General features: G+C 43.0%; 1 protein-coding gene across 2 annotated transcripts in view; it reads left to right on the forward strand.

Annotated features, from left to right (window-relative positions):
* Positions 1-25608, forward strand: part of IMPA2 (inositol monophosphatase 2) — a 52466-nt gene that overhangs the window by 19319 nt on the left and 7539 nt on the right. For both annotated transcript variants that reach the window (XR_011361659.1, XM_069957795.1), the window contains exons 2-6: positions 2276-2409; positions 4528-4632; positions 9266-9311; positions 21376-21484; positions 23478-23586. Coding sequence is in view for 1 of the 2 variants with exons in the window: in XM_069957795.1 (XP_069813896.1) it covers positions 2276-2409; positions 4528-4632; positions 9266-9311; positions 21376-21484; positions 23478-23586 (503 nt within the window). In the remaining variant the exon portion in view is untranslated. The remainder of the gene's footprint in view (positions 1-2275; positions 2410-4527; positions 4633-9265; positions 9312-21375; positions 21485-23477; positions 23587-25608) is intronic.

The following is a 25608-nucleotide window of genomic DNA, read 5'->3' on the forward strand; positions in this document are numbered from 1 at the left end:
GACAAGGTAATCAGTATTAGTCATAAACTAACTGGCATACGCTTAGAACATGACCCTGCACCCTTACTCTTATCTATAATACCTTTGTCGGATAGGCGCCTAGGTAAGTCGCTCATATGTTTCCTATTGATGGCCGCTCGCTCTGTAATCCCCCGACTGTGGAAATCTACCTCACCCCCTTCTGTAGGTAGTTGGCTTGCTGAGGTGGCCAACATTTGTAGGATGGAGGAGCTGGTAGCTGACTCTAGACAGCAAGCGGCGAAACATACAAAAATCTGGTACCAATGGATCAAATTTACATCCTCTGATTATAAACTTCTTTGTGCACCAGACATATAGGCTTTTCTTCTTCTTACTCTTTCCTCCTCCCTTTCATGCACTATACATTTAGGGGATCTATGTTTCTCTGGGACATGTTATTAACACAAACTGTATATAATCTTTATAACTGGGGCCAGAGAAGCATTGCTTATTCCCATTGACATGCCTTTCTTTTTTTTGCTCGTATATCCTTTCTATACTGATTGGGCTCTTATATATATTTTGTAAAATGTTTGCTTGTATACTGTATATCTTTGACGCCCCCCTCGGGCATTTTCCCTTTTTGGTTTTGTATTGTTTTATTATGGAAAAAACCTTAATAAAAATTGAATGTGAAAAAAAAAAAAGAGGAGGGGAGTCCCGCTACAAGCGGGGAGAACAAAGTCAACTGTGGTTTGTGAGCTCCTGAAGGTGGAGACAATCAGCAACATCAGAAGCAACCAAGCAATAAACAATGTATTCAACATCAGTAAACTCCAAACAAAAAGTCAATATGGCTATTGAAGCTCCCCAGGGGGTGTCAGATGCTAATAATAGTAACTGCGCACCTATGAATTGGAAAGAGAAGAAAAGAGAAAAAAGACAAAAAAAAGAAAAAGGGGGGGGGGGGAGGAAGAGAAAAAAAAAAGGGGTGGGGCTAAGAAAAGGGAGGGGGGGGAACAAAAAACTACACATACTACAAGGAGGAGAAGAGTAAGGAGGGGAGGAAGAGGGAAGAAGGGGGGGGGGATTTTTTAACCTTTCCTTTAATTGTGCATATAGGAAACTTTTTTCATGCCCACTACATTTGACTAGTACAGTGATTCCTTGGATTAGGAGCATAATTGTCCCGGGACCGTGCTTGTAATCCAAATCCACTCATATACCAAAGCACATTTTCCTATAAGAAATCCTAGAAATGCAGACAATTGGTTCCACACCCCAAAAATGTGTGTTTTTTTTTTTATTCTGAATAACATGTAAAACAGATGAAACAAACATTCAGAAACAGCAGAATAAAGTGATATTAAAAGTTACTGTACAGTAATGGAGAGTATGGGAAACACAAGGGCGGACAGGGACTGCAGGGAGCATGAAGGAATGAGCAGGGCAGATGTGGGCACATGCATGCAGCACTCTCTGTCCGGGGAGAGAGGTTACAGCTATGAAGAGATTACATCCACAGTCCTGTCTCCTGATGCAAGCCCCAGCCTGAAGTGGATCTGCTATGATTTGGAAGGTGAGGGAGACTTCCTGGGTCAGAGTACAGTGCTGTAGACCACACTATGCAGACCATGCCCCTCCTCTACTCGCGCCCCCACCCAGTACAGAAAGCTCTTAAACCAAAGCAATGCTCTTAAACCAAATCACAATTTTGAAAAACTGAGCTCTTAAATCAAAACGCTCTTAAACCAAGTTACTCTTAAACAAAGGTACCACTGTATTTACTTTGAGGGCAAACATTTGGAACAGAAACAGCACCTGTCTTGTCCTCAGTTTCGGCGTGGTTTTGCAGCTCTGTTCTGTTGAAGTTAAAGGAGCTGAATTGCAATACCCCACACAACCCAGAGGTACTGCTTCTTCTAATGCTGGATAACTCCAATTCCTAGCCAGCCCATACTTTGGTAAATCTGTCTCATTACATACTGTAGATGTGAGTTATTAGCTAGGGAAGGGTTCCATGCGTAGATTGAACTGACTGAGATGTGTAGGGTCTCAGGATGTTGTATAACTTCATTGTGGTGCAAAGCATTTCCTGGGCAGCTCTTCTGACACTCTTGCATCTTGATTTACACATTTCGAGTGTGTGGAGCAATACATGTCTAAACAGCGATGTGCTCATTCTGTTTGTTGTGAGGCCCAGGCTACGAGTTACAGCATGCAAGAAATAAGTGGTGGTGTTCCATTCCCATGGCTTTTGTCTCCCCTTGAATGCCTTAATATAATTACTCACAGAAGCTTTTCTTCTTGTCAGGTGGTCAGAAAAGCTCTAACAGAAGAGAAGAGGGTGTCTACTAAAACATCAGTGGTGGATCTGGTGACAGAAACCGACCATTTTGTGGAAGAGCTGATTATTTCTGCCCTGAGGGAAAAGTTTCCCTCTCACAGGTAAAATACTAGACCGGGAGCGGGGGGAGGGTGGACACACACAAACAGGCAGCTAACTTTATGAATATGGCATAAAACATAAGTGGCTTAGGGTAGGTTCACACCTGCGTTTCTCATTCATGAATGTATCAGTCCATATTATTAAAAACTGATTGCAAAGTATCAGGTTTTCTTAAAGGGGTTGTCCAGCGAAAATCTTTCAAATCAACTGGTGTCAGAAAGTTATATAGATTTGAAATTTACTTTTATAAAAAAAAAAAAAAAAAAAAAAATCTCTCGTCTTCCCATACTTATCAGCTGCTGTATGTCCTGCAGGAAATGTTTTATTTTCAGTGTGACACAGTGCTCTCTGCTGCAACCTCTGGCCGAGAAGACAGGAACTGTCCAGAGCAGGAGAGGTTTTCTATGGGGATTCCCATAGTTCACTATAAAAAATTAGTTGCTAAATTACCACCTTACCACTTCTAGAGGATTTTTAGAACTGTATGTTCCCTATGTGCCATGATTAGCCACAAAGTAGGTCAGCAGCTTTCTGTACCAAGTCTTACCATTTTCGCAACCCTCTGAATATAGCTGTTTTATTTCTTCAGTAAGTTAAATGATATGCTTTTAATGGCCGCAGTCAATTTCTAGATATTAGAATATATGATGTATTCCCTATAAAATAACAATACTGGAGGGTTATATATATATATATATATATATATATATATATATATATATTATAAAAAAAAAATTTTTAAATGTATAAATACACTGATCATCCATAACATTGAAACCACTGGTAGGCAAAGTGAATACCATTGGTTATCTCATGACTGAATAGGGGTGGGATATGTTATGCAGCAAGTGGACGGTTAGTTCTTAAAGTCTAAGGAGGAGATTTATCAAACATGGTGTAAAGTGAAACTGTCTCAGTTACCCCTAGCAACCAATCAGATTCCACCTTCCATTCCTCACAGACTCTTTGGAAAATGAGCAGTGGAATCTGGTTGCTAGGGGCATCTGAGCCAGTTTCACTTTACACCATGTTTGATAAATCTCCCCCTAAGTGTTTGGGCCCTATTACACCAAAACATATCTGTTCCCGGTTTTGGCTGTAAAAATCAGTCAGACTATAAACAGAGAACAGGTAATAAAGGAAAGACCTCTGAGATTTCTCCTCTTTTCAGATTCATTCCTGGCTTTGGCTGTAAAAATCTGTCAGATATCTGTTGGTGTAAATCCTTTCCCATTTTGTTAGTTCCGAGTGTCTTTAATATTGCTCAAGTTTAAAAAATAAACCTGTCACACACCCCCACCCTCTGCTAGAGACCCTGATACTTACCCCATCTCACAAAGTCCCGCTTCTGGAGCCGGTCCTGGGACTGAGATATCCTTGTAGGAAGCCCGGCGCACGCGCTGCATAGATGAGTCCGATGCCCATAGAGAATGAATAGAGCCGTCATTCTCTATGGGCGTTGGACTCATCTCTGCTGCGCGCACCAGGCTCCCAACAAAGATATGTCCATCCCAGGACCGGCTCCAGAGACGGGACTTGGCGAGATAGGGTAAGTATCCAGGGCTCTAGGGGGGGTCGTGTGGCCTTCACCCCAGCACAGGGGGTGACGGGTTCCCTTTAATTGCTACACTAAAGGGTCAGAGCAGATCTTTTGGTAGTTACTAACACTACTTGGAACACCTTGAAAGTAAACCACCGGCTGGGTCCAGGCATCTATTAATTGTCCCATCTTGTATGATCCCATTTAAAAAGCTGCTATAGCGCAAACTGCTGGAAAAAAAAAAGCTAATTCAAGTCGAAAGATGATCAAACCTGTGCATCAAGGGGGAGATTTATCAAACATGGTGTAAAGTGAAACTGGCTTAGTTGCCCCTAGCAACCAATCAGATCCCACCTTTCATTCCTCACAGACACTTTACACTATGTTTGATAAATCTCTCCCCAAAACTTGCATCAAATAGGGCTGTATAACCACAGACTTGTTAAAGTGCTTATATTTGCCTCTGTCCACCACTAAAGTAATACCACACATCCTTCATGCAACCAACAATGCTTGCTAACAAGAAAACTCCATTCGTAAGATGCCCGTTATGATTTTTTTTTTTTCCCATGTCTAGATTTATTGGTGAAGAATCTACCTCGGCGGGTTCCAAATGTCTTCTAACTGACAGTCCAACCTGGATTATTGACCCGATTGATGGTACCTGCAACTTTGTGCACAGGTATATATGATGATGATTATTGCTGTTGCCCCTGCATTTGTCATTGTTCAGTATTTTGAGATAAAGCCATAAGTGTCTTATCAAGAAAGGACAATTTTTTTTCGATCTCTAGCTTTGTGGTAGTTTTTCATATAGGTTTTTTTGTTTGTTTTTGTTGTCTGTTTAAAACCACCTCTAGTAGGTTTTCTGTCTGGTATCTTTTTAACATGTACAGTATTTAATATCTGAAATGGACTCTTGTGACATTTTCACTTTATTGCAGTGTTTTGTGTGTGTGTGTGTGTGTGGGGGGGGGGGTTGTTTATGTATAATTTTTGTGTAAGATTATTTTCACACATGGTGAATACACATGGATTTGTTTCATATTGAAATTTTTTTTCAGTTCATTCTGGACTAAGGAGACCAGTGAGTCTGAATCAAGCACTGGCTATATCTCTAATTCCCCGAGTGTACAGACAGGGATAGTTACTGATTTGTGCTTTTTTACGCAAAAGACATTTTTTCCATATGTTTCCATAATTTTCTATATTACCTTTTCTACAGCCTTTGCAGCTTGTTGTGTTAGCTCTATATTCTCTGCAGTGAAGAATTGTATATGTTGTGTCAAGTACAAACTGCCTTTTGTGTGTTCTTTCTCCATTTTCTGTGAGCTGCCCTCCAAGGTTTCACTTCTTCCTGGCCATTCTTTGAGTTGTTGTGTAACTTTATCATCTTCCTGCTGCTATCTCTAAAACAAAGAGCACAAAGTTTGTCAGACATCTGTTCTGAATTTCTGCTAAATACTGTAGTATGAAATGGGTAATGGGGACAATTATTAGCTTTATTAACTTTCTAAATACCCAAATCACATGCAGGATACAATGTTTAGTATCTGAACACTCTGTCTTTATGGAACATGCCTCAAACAGTTAAAGTACATTATTTTAAATAATTGCATATGTTTTTCCCAATTAGTACTTTGTTGCTGCCCCTTAGGATACTATAACAGCATGATTTTACTGAGGCCTCTTATGGACTAGATTAATTCAACTATACATTTTGGCCAGACTGAGACGTGGACTTATATATATATATATATATATATATATATATATATATATATATATATATATATATATATATATATATATATATATATATAGTTAGATATCTAACTTTTTATTTTTTTGTTATTTTTTGCCAGGGGTTGTAGAAATTGGTCAGATTTCTGTAGTTGCATAGTATGGTGTACACTAATGATGTCACGATACCAGAATTTTGAGTTCGATACCAATACCAACTTTTTTTTCAATGCTCGATACCAATTCGATACTTAAATATATTAAGAAACAAAAAAAACAAAAAACACAGGAATAGAAATGACACCCCCGGGATCAGGTCAGTACAAACCAATTTATGTTCCCCTAATTTTATTACTTTAAAAATAAAGACCCCATTATTTAAAATAAATAAAAACTTGCCCAACTCTGACTCACTTTTTTTTTTTTTTTATCTCTCTGCCTGGGGGGTGAGGGGGCATTTTTTTTTTTTCTGCCGTGATCTGTAGTTTTATTTAGTACCATGTTTTTACGTGGTACTGAATTGGGTGGTTTCTGCGCTTGCTCTGTTTACCGTGCGTGATCAGGAAGGTGACAGGTAGTATGGACAATAACACTTCAGCTGCCAGGGATGGGGGGTTGTAGTCATGTAACGCACACTTCAAATATCAGGGGGGTGATGGGGGTAGTAGTCATGTAACACACACCAGCTATCAGGGGAAGGATGGGGGTTGTAGTCATGTAACACTTTAACTATCAGAGGGTGATGGGGGTTTTAGCCATATAACACACACCAGCCAGCAGGGGGGATGATGGGGGCTGTAGTTTCACTATTCCTGGTGTCACGGCATGCTGACCACTGACCCAGCAAGGGTGACCTGGATTTGGCTGTTGAGTAATCTGCATGTTACAGCCACCCTCACCCTCCCCTTCCCAGTCAGTCAGGCCGACTGTAAACCCCCCCACATTATTAATGTCTGCTCCGGGAGTTTCCTGCCGACCCCGGCCTCCCGCCCCTCCTCACACTCCTGCCGCCCCCACCTCATAGTCCCGTCCAGATGTAGTGGCCGCATCTCCTGCCGCCCCCTCCTCCAGCCTTCTCCTCACTGATACACTGCTCTTCCTCTCCAGCTGCAACCCTGCTCTGCCCGCAGTCATTAGCAGCAGGGGTCTGCACACAGAGAACACGGCCGGTGCTCAGATAGCCGCCGGCTGTGTTCTCTGTGCTATACTTTATGTTAAACTGCATAATAGCGCAGTTTAACATAAAGTTTCGATACCTGGAAATCCTGGTATCAAACAGTTTTTCGGCCCGGAATATCGATAGTAGTATCGATATTTCGGTGCATCGTGCAACACTAGTGTACACGCGTCCTCCATAAAGTTCAAACAAAGAAGGGGAAGAGATTTTTGATAGGGGACAAGTATGGTAACTTTAGAACAAAACTTATTTATTAATTTAATTACCCCCTTGTCTTTTGAGGTGGATTATATGGAACTGTCCATTAATTGCCATAGCAGGCAGGGAAAGGGAGCTGAGCCTACTCTATACACAACAGGTTTCAGCTGCTATCTGCTGCAGACGCTTGCCGCAAATGACTGACATCAATGATCCCATTGATGCCGGTCATATAATCCCCTAAGGATTAAGGATTCACATTGCATCACATTTAATTGCAGTAATTAATCACTTCATGCAGTAATTATTTTGCCGTCCTTCATTGCGATAAACTCCTTCATATGTTAATATATGCTTAATGCCATGATCAAGCATTTGGGTGGTTGTCTGACAGATGTCCACCATCTCAGACCTCCATTCGGCACCCTACAGTGCAAGTAGCAACCAATGGTAAAACGCTTGTCGGGTCATTCCTGAAAAATACTAACATGAATACTTACCATCAGGAAAACTATGTTCAGCATAGAGAGATCCATGCTGTCTAAAATTGACAATTCTGTGAGCGTGATTAAAAAAGACACAGAGCGACCTGTGTTCAGATTATAAATAAAGCCCCCCCATGCACATTACACATTACATATCAGCTGTTCCTGCTGAAATGGGCACATTCGCCTCACCATCTGATTTCTATAGGCGCCTCCTGACTTCATCTGACCAGGTAGAGATGGATCAGAGGCATGATAGATTTCAACTACCATTAGGTGTGGCTTAGGCTAGGTTCATATAACAGTTCACGTTACATCCACACTTTAAATGTCTAATTTCATTTTTCCTTAGGGGGTATTAAAACTTGCAATGGACTTTGCAGCTTGCTAAACAGGATGGTTATTCTGCAGCATCCTGTTGCCATAGATTTGCATTGCATAAAAATCAGGTCTTTAAGAATCCTGTTTGTTGGTGTCTCATTTTTCTGTTTCCTGATGGAAACTTGTCAGACAAACACTAAGAGTCCATTTACACAGGTTATCTGACAGATTATCTGCCAAAGATTTGAAGCCAAAGCCAGGAATGGATTTGAAAAGAAGAAAAATCTCAGGCTTTCCTTTATGACCTGATCTGTTTATAGTCTTTCTGGCTTTGACTTAAAATCTATGGCAGATAATCCTTCTGTTACAGCCAATAATCGTCCCGTGGAATAGAAGGCAAAGATCAGCTGACATCGTTCATGTTGGCTGAACGTTCCTGTCGTTTGTCTTTTAACCATGTTGAAAGCAGCGATCTGCTGCCGTGGAATAGGAGTGGTGGCAGTAGACTGTCACTATCTTCTATGGGCTGCCCGGACGATCTAGCGATTACCCAGGCAGCTCCCCGCGGCCCCTCCCGCACTCACCCACTCACTGCCGCCACGTGTAATATTGGTGGCAGCGAGCGGGGAACGAGGAGCAAACGAGTACTGACAGCACTCGTTTGTTCCTTGCAGTCAGCCCGTGGAATAGGGCCATTAGTCATGACTGCTGCTCAACTGAGAATCTGTACACTGATCAGTTTGGGGGTAAAAAAATAAACCAACCAGACGTTTCAGCAGATGTAATCTAACCTGGACTCCCTTTTAGGGTACGTTTGCATGTACTTATTTTGCTGCTGCTGCAGATTTCGTCTATTTATTTATATTGATTCTGTGGCATAAGTGCATGTGACCCTACCTATAGAGCTACAAACAAAACTACACACACATTTGTGACAGCAAATTTTCCAGCCCCATTAAATTCACAAATATATGGTGCAAATTGTGGAGAAGCCAAGCATCGATTTTCCCCCCACTGTTTCCAACCAGAGCTCAGTTTTCAATAAACACTGTGATTCAACAGCTCTATTTTTTAATACTTTAAGTTAAGAATACATTTTACTGCTATATAACATTTGGTAACTGCACTATAATGTTAGGTAAATGTATAATGTGAAAATGAATTGGGTTTCATTGTGATATGTTAATATCCTTCCATGATTTTCCGTAAAGTCATCCATAAGTAGAATTGGAAAAATCCTAAATATGTTCCCATTTGCCCCAAATACTTTTCAAAATGCTATTTTTAATTTTCTTTCCACATCTCTAGTATTTTCCATCACTGCTGTTCATCCTATGACTTCACAATTCACATACTGGTACATACTGAAATTCAGTTGTTTACTTTCACAGGTTTCCTCCGGTGGCAGTCAGCATTGGATTTGCTGTCAATCGAGAGGTATAAAAAGTGTTCTTTAAGTTGGTAACCTGAGATCCCTAATGGTATCTCATAGGGGAAGGGTAAGAGGTTGCTCTCTTAAAATAAAAAAAGAATAGCTTTAAAGGGAATCTTTCAGCTCATGGGCCCTACCTAAGGTGCTTACAGTGTGCTGTAGCTGGCAGCCCCCAGTGAGCATGGTGCCTTCTTGGTAATTTTCCGTGCAGCGGATTATGTACAGTCTTATGTCTCCCACTGTACTAAAGAGTCACAGATTAGTTGTTAGTGCCACACTCTGGCATGCATCCTCCTCCCTCTTCATGACTAATCAATGCTGCCCGGCCTCCTGCTCGCTCAGCTGTGCAGATCAGTCCTCTGTAGGCAGTTTATGTCTGAAAGAAACACTCGGGTAGAATTGAATCTCTTATCCCTATTGTGTTGGAGCTGTGGTCTAGGGGTAACACACCTGTCTAGAGACCTGCCAGCAGTTCATTCTCTGGTTCGAATCCCCCCTGATGGATATTAAATGTTGTTTTTTTGTTTTTGTTTTTTTTCTTCTCATTATTGTATCATTTTTAAGGATATGTTCACACACAGTATTTTTGCTGAGTATTTTGGTCGGTATTTTGCGACTAAAACCAGGAGTGGATTGAGAACACATAAAGGCTATGTTCACACACTGTTGAATTTGAGTGGATGGCCGTCATTTAACCCCTTAACGACATTGGGCGTAAACTTACGCCCTGGCGCCCTGGTACTTAGCGCATCAGGGCGTAAATTTACGCCCGATGTTTCCCCGATCGCTGCGTGTTCACACACAGCGGTCGGGGAAGATGGCCTGCTATAAATCATAGCAGGCCATCATAGCTTCTCGGCACGGGGGGTGGTTAACACCCCCCGTGCTTACGATCGCCGCTATAGGCTGATCAATTCAGATCAGCCAATAGCGGCGATCGGAACCTTTCCGGGTCATCGGTGACCCGATGACCCGGAAAAAAATGGCGGTCGGTGCTGTCCGAGGACGGCACCGACCGCCATTACTGTAAAAAGTAATGTTGATCGCCGTGCCACCGGCCCGATCGCCGTGAACGGCCGGCCGGCCGTTCACGGCGATCGGGCCGGTGGTACGGCGATCAGAGTCCCACAAAATAGTAAATACCTGCCCTGGACCCCTCAGCTAGGTAGCGGAGGGGTCCAGAGCAGGTATTTGTACATTACTCACCTGTCCCGGGCTCCTGATCGGCGGCTTCCGGGTTCGCGGCGTCCTCCGTCATTCCGTTCGGTCTTCGGGTCTTTCCGGCGGTCCTCGTCGTCTTCTTTCGGCTATTTTCGGCTCCAGCCTCGTCATTTTCCGGATTTTGCGCTCTGCTGCCCCCTAGCGGCTGATATGTGTAATACACTTATCAGCAGCTACAGGGATATTCAGAATATAAAAAAAAAAATTTTTTTTTTCCCAAATTTTTTTTTTTCTATTTTCCGCACCCTATCGCCGCTGAGTGTTGATCAGCATCGCACGAAAGTGCGCTGCTAATCAGCAACTCCTCCTTTTTGGCGTAGGGTGTTTTTTTTTCTATATTCTACTGCCACGGTCTGCTTATAAGTGCCGCACATAAGTGCGGCATTTATCAGCAACTCCTTTGTTGGCGTAGGTTTTTTTTATACTTACTGTAAAAAAAACACGTAAAAAACACTACATTACACCACACTACATTGAATAAAGTTTGACACTACACCACTACATACCCCATATACTAGTCCCCATATAAAGATGGCCCCCAGGGTGTTTTCGGTGTCAGAGGGATACGTTATTATTGCCTCCGACACCGAAACAGCCAGTGAGGATGAATGGGGGGGATCGTTCTTTCCTCCATTCATCCTCATCATCCAGTGACGTGTCTGGGGGTAGCGTAGCGTACGCTGCCCCCCAGACACGTCTTTTCCGCCAGTACCGTCCCAATAAGAGATGACGGTATGGTGTGAAATTCTACAAACTGTGTGAGCGTACCTCAGGGTACTCTTACAGATTTAGGCTGGGTTCACACTATGTATATTTGAGGCTGTATTTGTGAGGCTGTATAGCAACCAAAACCAGGAGTGGATTGAAAACACAGAAAGGCTATGTTCACATAATGTTGTAATTGAGTGGGTGGCCGTCATTTAATGGAAAATTTTTGCTGTTATTTTAAAACAACGGCTGTTATATTGAAATGATGGCAGTTATTTACTGTTATATGACGGCCATCCACTCAATTTCAACATTGTGTGAACAGAGCCTTTCTGTGTTTTCAATCCACTCCTGGTTTTGGTTGCTATGAGGACCTGACTTGAGGACCAAATACTGCCTGAAGTATACAGTGTGTGAACCCAGCCTTAGGGTATGTGCACACTGCGGAATGGCGAAGGATAACCCTTTGTGTATTCCGCAGCTGGCACCCGCCGGCGGACTGATGGAGGCGCGCGTCTCCACCCGTGTCATAGACTCCATGTTATGCATGGGCGGATTCCATCGTCCGTCCAAAGAATGAACACGTTGGACGGAGAGCGGAATCCACCTGTGCATAGAATGGAGTCTATGACACGGACGGAGACGTGCGCCTGCATCAGTCCGCCGGCGGGTGCCAACTGCGGAATGCACGAAGGGTTATCTGTCGCGATTCCGCAGTGTGCATGTACCCTTAGAGTGTATGAAGGAAGGGACACCCGAATCCAGCCCCAGATGCCCCCTCCCCCCCCCCTCCTCGGAACAAGTGGGAAGATCGTCCGGGAACTGATCTTCCCACTGCTGGGTAAAGGTCACCACCTGTACGGGGATAACCTTTATACCAGCACCCCCTCTTCCGGTCCCTCGCTGCCCGAGCTACTGTAGCTTGCGGCATGATCCGAACATATCAGAAGTAGTAATAGAGCCCTAATATTTAGCAGCCATGGAGCGGACCCAGCGCTTCTGGATATGAAGGACCCCGTATCGCACCAGGACAACATTTTCCAGGTGACGTCCCCCACACTGGAGAACGGGAGACCCCAGAAGAAGTGCAGAGTGTGGCGTAACAGGGGGATCAGGAAGGACACCATTTCCAGTGTGACGCCTGTCCTGATCACCCCGGCCTCTGCATACTGGATCGCTCCAAGGCGCACCACACGTCATTGGGGTTCTACATTATCTAAATTCTGTCCCTTATTCCTATTTCAGGGGTCACGTTGGTCCGGGGATTATTCTGATCGCCATTATGGAGTCGGGAAGGAATTTTTCCCTGTGATGAGGCTACTGTCGTCTGCCTCACGAGGGTTTTTTGCCTTCCTCTGGATCAACACAGGTTGAATTTGATGGACACCTGTCATTTCCAACCTTATAAACTAATAATTGGCCTAATACCCCCAAATAAATTAGAATTGTCCCTTTTCCCCAGCTAAATAGGTATGGCCGCCATTCCCATTAGAGGATGCCATGATGCAATTACAAAGCCTCTGTGCGGCCAGGACAGTAGAAACCCCCCACAAGTGACCCCATTCTGGAAACTACACCCCATAAGGAATCTAACAAGGGGGGCAGCGGGGATATGGCCCCCTGGTGACGGCCACATCTGGGACGTGAAAATGAAAAAAATGGTATTTTTTATTTTCTCGGCACATGTTCTACGTAAGTGCCTGTCACCAGTGGGGTCCATATGCTCACTGCACCCCTTGTTAGATTCCTTATGGGGTGTAGTTTCCAGAATGGGGTCACTTGTCGGGGGTATCTACTGACCTGGCAGCACAGGAGCTTTGTAATTGCGACATGGCCTCCATCCTCCATTCCAGCCTCTAAATGGCGCTCTATCCCTTTGGTGGATTGCCCTGTGCCCATATGGCACATTATGCCCACATATGGGGTATTTTAGTAATCAGGGGAAACTACCCTACACGTTTTGTGTTAATTTTCTTTTTTAACCCCTTGTGGAAATGGAAAAAATCAAGGCTAGACCAACATTTAGTGTAATTTTTGTAAAATTTTTACTCTAAATCATTAATCTTGTCATGACTTTTTCATTTTCACAAGGGGCTAAAAGATAAAAAAAAACACTAAATGTGTAGAGCAATTTCCCCTGAGTACGGAAATACCCCACTTGTGTACATAAAGCGCCATTCGGGTGCAGGGTAAGCCTCCGAAGGGAAGGAGCGCCATTTCGTTTTTGAAGGCTGGATTTGGATGGAATGGATTTTAACCCCTTAACGACATCGGGCGTAAACTTACGCCCTCGCGCCCTGGTACTTGGCGCATCAGGGCGTAAATTTACGCCCGATGTTTCCCCGATCGCTGCGTGTTCACACACAGCGGTCGGGGAAGATGGCCTGCTATAAATCATAGCAGGCCATCTTAGCTTCACGGCACGGGGGGTGGTTAACACCCCCCGTGCTTACGATCGCCGCTATAGGCTGATCAATTCAGATCAGCCAATAGCGGCGATCGGAACCTTTCCGGGTCATCGGCGACCCGATGACCCGGAAAAAAATGGCGGTCGGTGCTGTCCGAGGACGGCACCGACCGCCATTACTGTAAAAAGTAATGGTGATCGCCGTGCCACCGGCCCGATCGCCGTGAACGGCCGGCCGGTACCGGCCGGCCATTCACGGCGATCGGGCCGGTGGCACGGCGATCAGAGTCCCACAATATAGTAAATACCTGCCCTGGACCCCTCAGCTAGGCAGCCGAGGGGTCCAGAGCAGGTATTTGTACATTACTCACCTGTCCCGGGCTCCTGATCGGCGTCTTCCGGGTTCGCGGCATCCTCGTCTTCGTTCGGGTCTTCGGCTTCTTCCGTGACGTCACGTTCGGCTTCTCTCGGCTATTTTCGGCTCCAGCGTCGGCTCTTTCCGTATTTTGCGCTCTGCTGCCCTCTAGCGGCTGATATGTGTAATACACTTATCAGCAGCTACAGGGATGTTCAGAATTTTTTTTTTTTTTTTTTTCAAATTTTTTTTTTTCTATTTTCCGCACCCTATCGCCGCTGAGTGTTGATCAGCATCGCACGAAAGTGCGCTGCTAATCAGCAACTCCTCCTTTTTGGCGTAGGGTGTTTTTTTTCTATATTCTACTGCCACGGTCTGCTTATAAGTGCCGCACATAAGTGCGCATTTATCAGCAACTCCTTTGTTGGCGTAGGTTTTTTTTTTATACTTACTGTAAAAAAACACGTAAAAAACACTACATTACACCACACTACATTGAATAAAGTTTGACACTACACCACTACATACCCCATATACTATTCCCCGTATAAAGATGGCCCCCTGGGTGTTTTCGGCGTCAGAGGGATACGTTATTATTACCTCCGACACCGAAACAGCCAGTGAGGATGAATGGGGGGTCCTTCGTTCCTCCATTCATCCTCATCATCCTCATCCTCCAGTGACGTGTCTGGGGGTAGTGTAGCGTACGCTGCCCCCCAGACACATCTTTTCCGCCAGTACCGTCCCAATAAGAGATGACGGTATGGAGTGAAATTCTACAAACTCTGTGAGCGTACCTTAGGGTACACTTACAGATTTAGGGTACGTGCACACTGCGGAATGGCGAAGGATAACTCTTCGTGCATTCCACAGCTGGCACCCGCCGGCGGACTGATGCGGGCGCATGTCTCCACCCGTGTCATAGACTCCATGTTATGCATGGGCGGATTCCATCGTCCATCCAAAGAATGAACACGTTGGACGGAGAGCGGAATCCGCCCGTGCATAGAATGGAGTCTATGACACGTGTGGAGACGTGCGCCTGCATCAGTCCGCCGGTGGGTGCCAGCTGTGGAATGCACGAAGGGTTATCTGTCGCGATTCCGCAGTGTGCACGTACCCTTAGAGTGTATGTAGGAAGGGACACCCGAATCCAGCCGCCAGATGCCCCCTCCCCCCCCATCCTCGGAGTTAGTGGGAAGATCGTCCGGGAACTGATCTTCCCACTGCTGGATAAAGGTCACCACCATCTGTACGGGGATAACTTTTATACCAGCGCCCCCCTCTTCCAGTCCCTCGCTGCCCTGTAGCTTGCGGCACGATCCGAACATATCAGAAGCAGTAATAGCGCCCTAATATTTAGCAGCCATGGAGCGGACCCAGCGCGTCTGGATATGAGGGACCCCGTATCGCACCAGGGCAACATTTTCCAGGTGACGTCCCCCACACTGGAGAAAGGGAGACCCCAGAAGAAGTGCAGAGTGTGGTGTAACAGGGGGATCAGGAAGGACAACATTTTCCAGTGTGACACCTGTCCTGATCACCCCGGCCTCTGCATACTGGATCGCTTCAAGGCGCACCACACGTCACTGGGGTTCTACATTATCTAAATTCTGTCCCTTATTCCTATTTCAGGGGTCACGTTGATCCAGGGATTATTCTGATCGCCATTATGGAGTCGGGAAGGAATTTTTCCCCTGTGATGAGGCTACTGTCGTCTGCCTTACGAGGGTTTTTTTTTTGCCTTCCTCTGGATCAACACAGGTTGAGTTTGATGGACACCTGTCATTTCCAACCTTATAAACTAATAATTGGCCTAATACCCCCAAAATAAATTAGAATTGTCCCTTTTCCCCAGCTAAATAGGTATGGCCGCCATTCCCATTAGAGGATGCCATGATGCAATTACAAAGCCTCTGTGCGGCCAGGACAGTAGAAACCCCCCACAAGTGACCCCATTCTGGAAACTACACCCCATAAGGAATCTAACAAGGGGGGCAGCGGGGATATGGCCCCCTGGTGACGGCCACATTTGGGACGTGAAAATGAAAAAAATTGTATTTTTTATTTTCTCGGCACATGTTCTACGTAAGTGCCCGTCACCAGTGGGGTCCATATGCTCACTGCACCCCTTGTTGGATTCCTTATGGGGTGTAGTTTCCAGAATGGGGTCACTTGTCGGGGGTTTCTACTGTCCTGGCAGCACAGGAGCTTTGTAATTGCGACATGGCCTCCATCCTCCATTCCAGCCTCTAAATGGCGCTCTGTCCCTTTGGTGACTTGCCCTGTGCCCATATGGCACATTATGTCCACATGTGGGGTATTTTCGTACTCAGGGGAAATTACCCTACACGTTTTGTGTTCATTTTCTTTTTTAACCCCTTGTGGAAATGGAAAAAAATCAAGGCTAGACCAACATTTAGTGTAATTTTTGTAAAATTTTTACTCTAAATCATTAATCTTGTCATGTTTTTTCATTTTCACAAGGGGTTAAAAGATAAAAAAAACATTTAATGTGTAGAGCAATTTCCCCTGAGTTTGGAAATACCCCACATGTGGACATAAAGCACCATGCGGGTGCAGGGCAAGCCTCCGAAGGGAACGAGCACCATTTCGTTTTTGAAGGCTGGATTTGGATGGAATGGATTTTGAGGGGCCATGTTGCATTCAAAAGGCCTCTGTGTTGCCAAGACAGTTGAAACCCCCCACAAGTGACCCCATTATGGAAACTACACCCCTCAGGGAATGTAACAAGGGGTGTAGTGAGCATATGGACCCCACTGGTGACGGGCACAAATGTGGAACAATGTGGCGTGAAAATGAAATATTACATTTTTTACACTATAATGTTGGTTTAGCCTTGAATTTATCATTTTCACAAGGGGTTAAAAGAGAAAAAAACACACAATATGTGTAGAGCAATTTCCCCCGAGTCCGTAAATACCCCACATGTGGACATAAAGCGCCATGTGGGCGCAGGGCAAGCCTCCGAAGGGAAGGAGCGCCATTTGGATTTTGGAGGTTGGATTTGGCTAGAATGGATGATGAACGCCATGTCACATTTACAGAGCCCTCCTGCTGCCAAAACACTGGAAACCCCCCACAAGTGACCCCATTCTGGAAACTGCACCCCTCAAGGAATCTAACAAGGGGTGCAGTGAGGATATGGACCCCTTGATGACGGGCACATTTGTGCCATGAAAGTGAAAAAATGAAATTTTTCCCTTTCACGTCACATTGTTCCACATTTGTGCCCGTCACCAGTGGGGTCCATATGCTCACTGCACCCCTTGTTAGATTCCTTGAGGGGTGTAGTTTCCAGAATGGAATCACTTGTGGGGGGTTTCCAGTGTTTTGGCAGCACGAGGGCTCTGTAAATGCGACATGGCCCTTGAAATCCTTTTCAGTGAAATTCAGCTTCCAAAAGCCAATTGGCGCTCCTTCCCTTTGGAGGCTCGTCCTGCGCCCCCTTGGCACTCTATCGCCACATGTGGGGTATTTCTGTACTCGGGAGAAACTGCGCTACACATTTTTTGTCTTTTTTTGCCTCTTATCCCTTTAAGAAAATGAAAAATTGAAGGCTAGAACAACGTTTTAGTGTAAAAAATAAATTTTTCTTTTTTCACGCCATATTGTTCGGAAAATCTGTGAAGCACCTGTGGGGTCCAGATCCTCACCGCACCCCTTGTTACATTCCTTGAGGGGTGTAGTTTTCTAAATGGTGTCCCTTTAGGGGTGTTTTTTAGGTTTTGACACCCCAGAGCCTCTGCCAACCTGAAGTGGTACAGTCAAAAATGACCAAATATAACGGAGGCGTTGAAATTCACTAGGCGCTCCCTTATATCTGAGGCTTGTGGTTGCGTCAAATAGCGCAATAGGGCCACATATGGGGTATTTCTATAACCTTGAGAAACGGGGCAATAATTATTGGGGTGCATTTCTCTGGTAATAGGTTTATAATTATGAAAAATATTGGATTACAATAAAATCTCTGCACAGAAAATTAAAATTTTCAAATTCCTTACACACTTGGCTTTTATTTCTGTGACTCCCCTAAAGGGTTTAAACACTTTCTGGATGTGCTTTTGCAGAGTTTGGGGGGTGCAGTTTCTGAAATGGGGTGCTTTGTGGGGCTTTCTAACATACAGGCCCCTCAAATACACTTTAAACCTGAACAGGTCCCTAAAAATATCTGATTTTGAAATTTTACTGAAAATTTGGAAATTTGCTGCTAATGTTTTAAGCTTCCTATCGTCTAAAAAAAATGAAAGATAGTTTAATAAATGCCGCCAACATAAAGTAGACATGTTGCTAATGCTATTTAATATATAATTTATGTGGTATAACCACTTTCTGTATACGCAAAGAAGTTTCAAAGTTGGAAAAATGCATTTTTTCACATTTTTTCACCTTATTTGGGTTTTTTTCATAAAGATTTGTTATGAGTATCGACTCCAATTTACCAGAAATGTAAAGTACAATATGTCACGAAATAACAATCTCAGAATCAGCCGGATAGGTAAAAGCATTCCGAAGTTATTAATGACTAAAGTGACACTGGTCATATTCATAAAATTTGTCTCTGTCATTAAGGCCATTTCAGGCTCTGTCCTTAAGGGGTTAAGGGGCCATGTTGCATTCAAAAGGCCTCTGTGTTGCCAAGACAGTTGAACCCCCCCACAAGTGACCCCATTATGGAAACTACACCCCTCAAGGAATGTAACAAGGGGTGTAGTGAGCATATGGACCCCACTGGTGACGGGCACAAATGTGGAACAATGTGGCGTGAAAATGAAATATTACATTTTTTACACTATAATGTTGGTTTAGCCTTGAATTTATCATTTTAACAAGGGGTTAAAAGAGAAAAAAACACACAATATGTGTAGAGCAATTTCCCCCGAGTCCGTAAATACCCCACATGTGGACATAAAGCGCCATGTGGGCGCAGGGCAAGCCTCCAAAGGGAAGGAGCGCCATTTGGATTTTGGAGGTTGGATTTGGCTAGAATGGATGATGAACGCCATGTCACATTTACAGAGCCCTCGTGCTGCCAAAACACTGGAAACCCCCCACAAGTGACCCCATTCTGGAAACTGCACCCCTCAAGGAATCTAACAAGGGGTGCAGTGAGGATATGGACCCCTTGATGACGGGCACATTTGTGCCATGAAAGTGAAAAAATGAAATTTTTTACTTTTACGTCACATTGTTCCACATTTGTGCCCGTCACCAGTGGGGTCCATATGCTCACTGTGCCCCTTGTTAGATTCCTTGAGGGGTGTAGTTTCCAGAATGGGGTCACTTGTGGGGGGTTTCCAGTGTCTTGGCAGCACGAGGGCTCTGTAAATGCGACATGGCCCTTGAAATCCTTTCCAGTGAAATTCAGTTTCCAAAAGCCAATTGGCGCTCCTTCCCTTTGGAGGCTCGTCCTGCGCCCCCTTGGCACTTTATCGCCACATGTGGGGTATTTCCGTACTCGGGAGAAACTGCGCTACACATTTTGTGTCTTTTTTTTCCTCTTATCCCTTTAAGAAAATGAAAAATTGAAGGCTAGAACAACGTTTTAGTGTAAAAAATACATTTTTCTTTTTTCACGCCATATTGTTCGGAAAATCTGTGAAGCACCTGTGGGGTCCAAATGCTCACTGCACCCCTTGTTACATTCCTTGAGGGGTGTAGTTTTCTAAATGGTGTCCCTTTAGGGGTGTTTTTTAGGTTTTGGCACCCCAGAGCCTCTGCCAACCTGAAGTGGTACAGTCAGAAATGACCAAATATAACGGAGGCGTTGAAATTCACTAGGCGCTCCTTTGTATCTGAGGCTTGTGGTTGCGTCAAATAGCGCAATAGGGCCACATATGGGGTATTTCTATAAACTGCAGAAACGGGGCAATAATTATTGGGGTGCATTTCTCTGGTAATAGGTTTATAATTATGAAAAATATTGGATTACAATAAAATCTCTGCACAGAAAATTAAAATTTTCAAATTTCTTACACACTTAGCTTTAATTTCTGTGACTTCCCTAAAGGGTTAAAACACTTTATGGATATGCTTTTGCAGAGTGTGGGGGGTGCAGTTTCTGAAATGGGGTGCTTTGTGGGGCTTTCTAACATACAGGCCCCTCAAATACACTTTAAACCTGAACAGGTCCCTAAAAATATCTGATTTTGAAATTTTACTGAAAATTTGGAAATTTGCTGCTAATGTTTTAAGCTTCCTATTGTCTAAAAAAAATTAAAGATCGTTTAATAAATGCCGCCAACATAAAGTAGACATGTTGCTAATGCTATTTAATATATAATTTATGTGGTATAACCACTTTCTGTATACGCAAAAAAGTTTCAAAGTTGGAAAAATGCAGTTTTTCACATTTTTTCACATTATTTGGTTTTTTTTCATAAAGATTTGTTATGATTATCGACTCCAATTTACCAGAAATGTAAAGTACAATATGTCACGAGAAAACAATCTCAGAATCAGCCGGATAGGTAAAAGCATCCCGAAGTTATTAATGAATAAAGTGACACTGGTCATATTCATAAAATTTGTCTCTGTCATTAAGGCCATTTCAGGCTCTGTCCTTAAGGGGTTAATGGCAAATATTGGACGTTTGTTTTAAAATAACAGTAATTATTTGCTATTAAATTGCAGTCAACCACTCAATTTCAACAGTGTGTGAACATATCCTTTCTGTATTCTCAATCCACTCCTGGCTTTGGTTGCAAAATACTGAGCAAAAATACTGTGTGTGAACATAGCCTTTAAAAAAAGGCCATCTATTTAATTTCCATCAGGGGATTCGAACCAGAGAGCTTCAAACTGCTTTTTCATGATAAAAATGCATTTTTTCGGCTAATAAAGCCAATTACAAAGTTTCTTAAAATCGACTGTACTATTGATTTTTGCAAAAAAAAACTCTTAATGACAGTGGCACTTTAAGGGCCAGTTCACACTGTGTAAATTCGGCGGAATCCCACACAGTATTTTTGCAACCTAAACCAGGAGTGGATTGAAAACTCAAAGGCTATGAAATTGATGATGATTGATGAAATTTAGTCTTTTAATGGCAAATAACCGCCTTTATTTTAAAACTAGGGCTGTTTCCAATAAATTACCATTATTTGCCGTTGAATGGCAGCCATCCACTAAATTTCATCTGTGTGTGAACATAGCCTTTCTGTGTTTTTCAATCCATTCCTGGTTTTGGTTGCAAAAATACTGTATGGAAACATAGCTTAACAAAGCAAGAATAAATGAGACCAGTGTGTCATCCATAGCCTTCTCTGAGGTAAAAAGAAAAAGCCCAGGGAGGGCTTTAAGGTGTCAAATACAGAAACGGCGACAACAGTTTGTTTTTTGTTTTTTTTTCCTATAGCTTGAATTTGGTGTAATCTACCATTGCACTAATGAAAAATTGTACACTGCAAGAAAAGGGCAAGGAGCGTTTTGCAATCAAGAGCGACTTCATGTAACAAAAGAAACGGGTCAGTATCTGAAATTTTCTCAGCCAGGGGTCAAATTCACAGCCAGTCAGCTGTTCCAAAGCTGTCCAGGCATGATGGGAATTGTAGTTTTGCAACAGCTGAAGGGCAGCAGTTTGACACCTGTGTTTTAGGCCATATGCCGGTGAAAATATACTTTTCATTTAATGTACTTTCTAGAGAAGGTAAAGGGGTAGTCCAAGCAAAGAGAAAAAAAAAACTGACAGGAGTTGGTGGGAACATTAATAAATTACCACTTGTGTGGCCTCATCTGGAGTATGCTGTTCAGATTTGGAACCCGATTCATGTCCTAGAGCTGGAAAGGGTACAAAGACGGGCAACTAAACTAATAAGGGGAATGAAGCATCTTGGGGTGCGTTTACACAGACAGATTTATCTGACAGATTTTTTAAGCCAAAGCCAGGAACAGACTATAAACAGGAAACAGGTCATAAAGGAAAGAATGAGATTTCTCCTCTTTTGAAATCCATTCCTGGCTTTGGCTTAAAAAATCTGTCAGATAAATCTGTGTAAACGCAGCATTAGGGTGCCTTCACACGTACCTTATCGCTGCGTTTTTTTACATGCACATTTTGATTTTCACATGATTTTCATGTGAAAATCAAAACTCGCATGTAAAAATCGCACCAAAAACACAGCGTTAAAAACGCAGCGATACGGTACGTGTGAAGCTACCCTTAGTTATGAGGATAGAGTAAAAGAACTAAATTTGTTTAGTCTGGAGAAGAGATGTTTAAGCGGAGATATGATTAATTTATTTAAGTATGTTTAATGGTCCCTACAAGAAATATATTCCAGGTAAAAACCCATAAGGGGGCACTGCCTCCGCCTGGAGAAAAAAAGGTTCCGTCTTCAGAAGCGACAAGCCTTCTTTACCATAAACTGTGGAACAGTCTACCACAGGATCTGGTCACAGCAAAAACGGTACAGGGCTTCAAAACATGTTTAAGGCCCTATTACACTAACAGATCTGACGACAGATTATCTGCCAAAGATTTGAAGCCAAACCCAGAAACAGACTATAAACAGAGAACAGGTCATAAAGGAAAGACTGAGATTTCTCCTCTTTTCAAATCCACTCCTGGGTTTGGCTTCAAATCTTTGGCAGATAATCTGTCGTCAGATCTGTTGGTGTAATAGGGCCTTTAGACAAGTTCTTAAACCAAAATAACATTAATGCATATGTATAGGAGAAAGAGTGCATGCAATACGGTGTTGTATATTGCAACTTTTTACAGTCGGATTGTACATATGTCGAATTAAGACTCCAGACAGATGTGTGTCAGGTGCATTATGCTGCTAATTGCCCACACTGGGACAGTGCAAGACTTGTGTTGAAATTGACTTCTCTTTCCTAAGACAGCAGCTGGTTCTCATATATTATGCAGTTTTGATGCATTTAATAAAATATTACATGTTTTGCCGTGGGGGGTGTTCCCAGAATCTCAGTATAAATTTGTTGTTTCTAGCATAGTTTGGGAATTTAATGACAAAACAGCAACACTGTAACGTAACAAAGGCCTGGAAGGTATATGATTATATTTTGCCATCACAGGAAGTCAGCTGATCCCACTAAGGGTAGAAACACACCGGATCCGCGAACCTGCAGCGTGAAATCCGCTGCGGATCCCTTGCCTTTCATTCTCAATGAGAATACTCATTGACGTCCCACTGCGAGCTTGCTTTGGGATTCCTGGTGTCTGGATGTCCTGCTCAGCCAGTCAGTGGCTGCAGCACTCTCGTGTGTAGTGGTGGCTTTGGGTTTATACAGCCCAACTGCCATTGAAGTGAATGGAAGCTGAGCCACCACTTTAAAATGAATGATTCACTGCTTATAGTTCTGTTCAATGTGATGGAGCCTCAGTCTGACCTGACAGCAAAGGCTATCACTGTAGTTTCCAGAAAACATCTTTTAGTTGTGTATTTTGTGCAACTGTGAATAAGTTCACTAATTGTATGTTTTACTATTTGTTAGGTATCAAGAACTCTTTAATTTTAACTGAAATTGGTCCTAAACGTGATCCGGCAACTTTAAAATTGTTTTTGAGCAATATGGAGAGATTCTTAACATTCCAGGCTCATGGGTAAGTAGTTGTACATTCTAACACTAACCGTGTGTGTGTGTGTGTGTGTGTGTGGTTTTTATGTTTTTAAGGGGTTTAAAGTGGACCTTTAAGCAGGAAAACCATGGATGTAAATAAGGCTATGGCTAGGTTTTCCCTGCTAACAGGTGTGTTTTACATTGAAGTGGTCTGAAAACAAGAATACTACTTTTTTGTGCATCAGTTTTATTACTGTGCTGTATGAGGCCTTGGTTTATACTGTATTAAGAAGGTATCAATTTTTCAGGTTATACATATGCTCTGTGTCACTTAGACACAGGCTGGTAATAGTGATACTATTTTTTTTGTTGCCCCAGTGGGGTCACTGGAATACCTGGTGACCCAATCGGCGCACAGCATCCTTTGTTCATGCTGTGGGCTCCAAGCCGCTGTAATCTAGAGGTTTCTACAATCCTGCCCCTGCCCTGTAGGATGCCTCTAAGGGTGCCTTTACACGGAGAGATTTATCTGACAGATCATTGAAGCCAAAGCCAGGAACACTACAGTGATCCCTCAACTTACAATGGCCTCAAGATACAATATTTTCGACATAGTGTTCTTTTCTAGACCATCGTAACTTGAGACCAGACTCAACAAATAATGCTACAGATGGTCCAGATCTGCGGAACATGTAAAAAAATAAACTAGATACTCCACCAATGAAAGTGCCCATTTTACTGGTAAAACACCAGTGTTGGTGAAGTGCATGCACTGGTTGGCTGTCTAGTATCCCCACCCTATAGTACAGAATGATACTACATGCCCGGTTCTGCTCTTTACCTGCACCAGGATGAGTTGCTCCTTTGGCCACCAGGTGAGGACAGCTTCATTTTATTTTTCTGGGACCCTGTGTGATCTGTACATGACCCTGAACACTCCCGTCTTCCATAAAGAAAGTGATTCACAGCTTTCAGTAGCTCTTTCTGACTGTTGTATGTAAGGACTTGCTTTACCATGTTAGTTAGCTGCTTATTTTCCTTTAAATTTTCATTTAATTTTTTTTTTTTTTTCTCATTTCGAGATGAGATTTTGGGGGTTCAGAACCAATTACTAGTTTTTCCATAGAGTTTTGGTCTCAACATACAATGGTCATCCTGGAATCAATTAATATCGTATGTTGAGGGACCCCTGTATAAACAGAGATCAGGTCATAAAGGGAAGATTGAGACTTTCTCCTTTTCAAATCTATTCCTGGCTTTGACGTAAAAAATCTGTCAGATAAATCTCTCTGTGTAAAGGTACCCTAAGTAATACCGTTTTTCGCCAAAAAATAAATAAGACCGTGCCTTATATTTATTTATATATATATATATATATATATATATATATATATAATATATATATATGTTTTTTTTTTTTTTTTCATATTAGGCACTATGTCTGTTTTTATTTTCGGGCTATGTCTTATTTCTCTCCTGTGGCGCCGGTCGAGCTCCATGAGGGGATTAGGGGATTCGTGGGTGGCGGTTGGCCTTACTTTCGGAGGGTGCCCTAGTTTAGAGTAGGGGGTGCCTTATTTTCAGGGAATGCCTTACTTTACACTATAGGGTAGATTGTAGGGGTGTCTTATTTTCGGGTAAACACTGTAGCTCTGTTTCTTAATGTAACAGCTGTGATCTCTATTCAACTGCAGAGATGTCAGAAGAAGTAAATGATTGTGTGTACTCTTTCTTAAGACCGGTTGATGATAATTAACATCTTGTTAAATCCTTGCACCCTAAATGCACTCACTACACAGTCCACATTTCTTAATACTTTGCGTAATCTGGTTAAGCGAACTGGATTTGTGTACAAAATTTAGTTTAGGGGCGGTATAGTAGCTGATCTTGGTAACAACCTAAGGCTAGGTTCACACTGCGTTTTCAGCATCCGTTTAACGCATCCGTTTTTTGCAAAAAACGCATGAAAAACGGATTGCAAAAAACGGATTCATTTGTGTGCATCCGTTTTTCCATTGACTTTCATTATAAAAAAAAACGGATCCGTTTTTTTTGGCGGACCAAA

Source organism: Dendropsophus ebraccatus, chromosome 2 (assembly GCF_027789765.1).
Source record: "Dendropsophus ebraccatus isolate aDenEbr1 chromosome 2, aDenEbr1.pat, whole genome shotgun sequence".
NCBI lineage: Eukaryota > Metazoa > Chordata > Amphibia > Anura > Hylidae > Dendropsophus > Dendropsophus ebraccatus.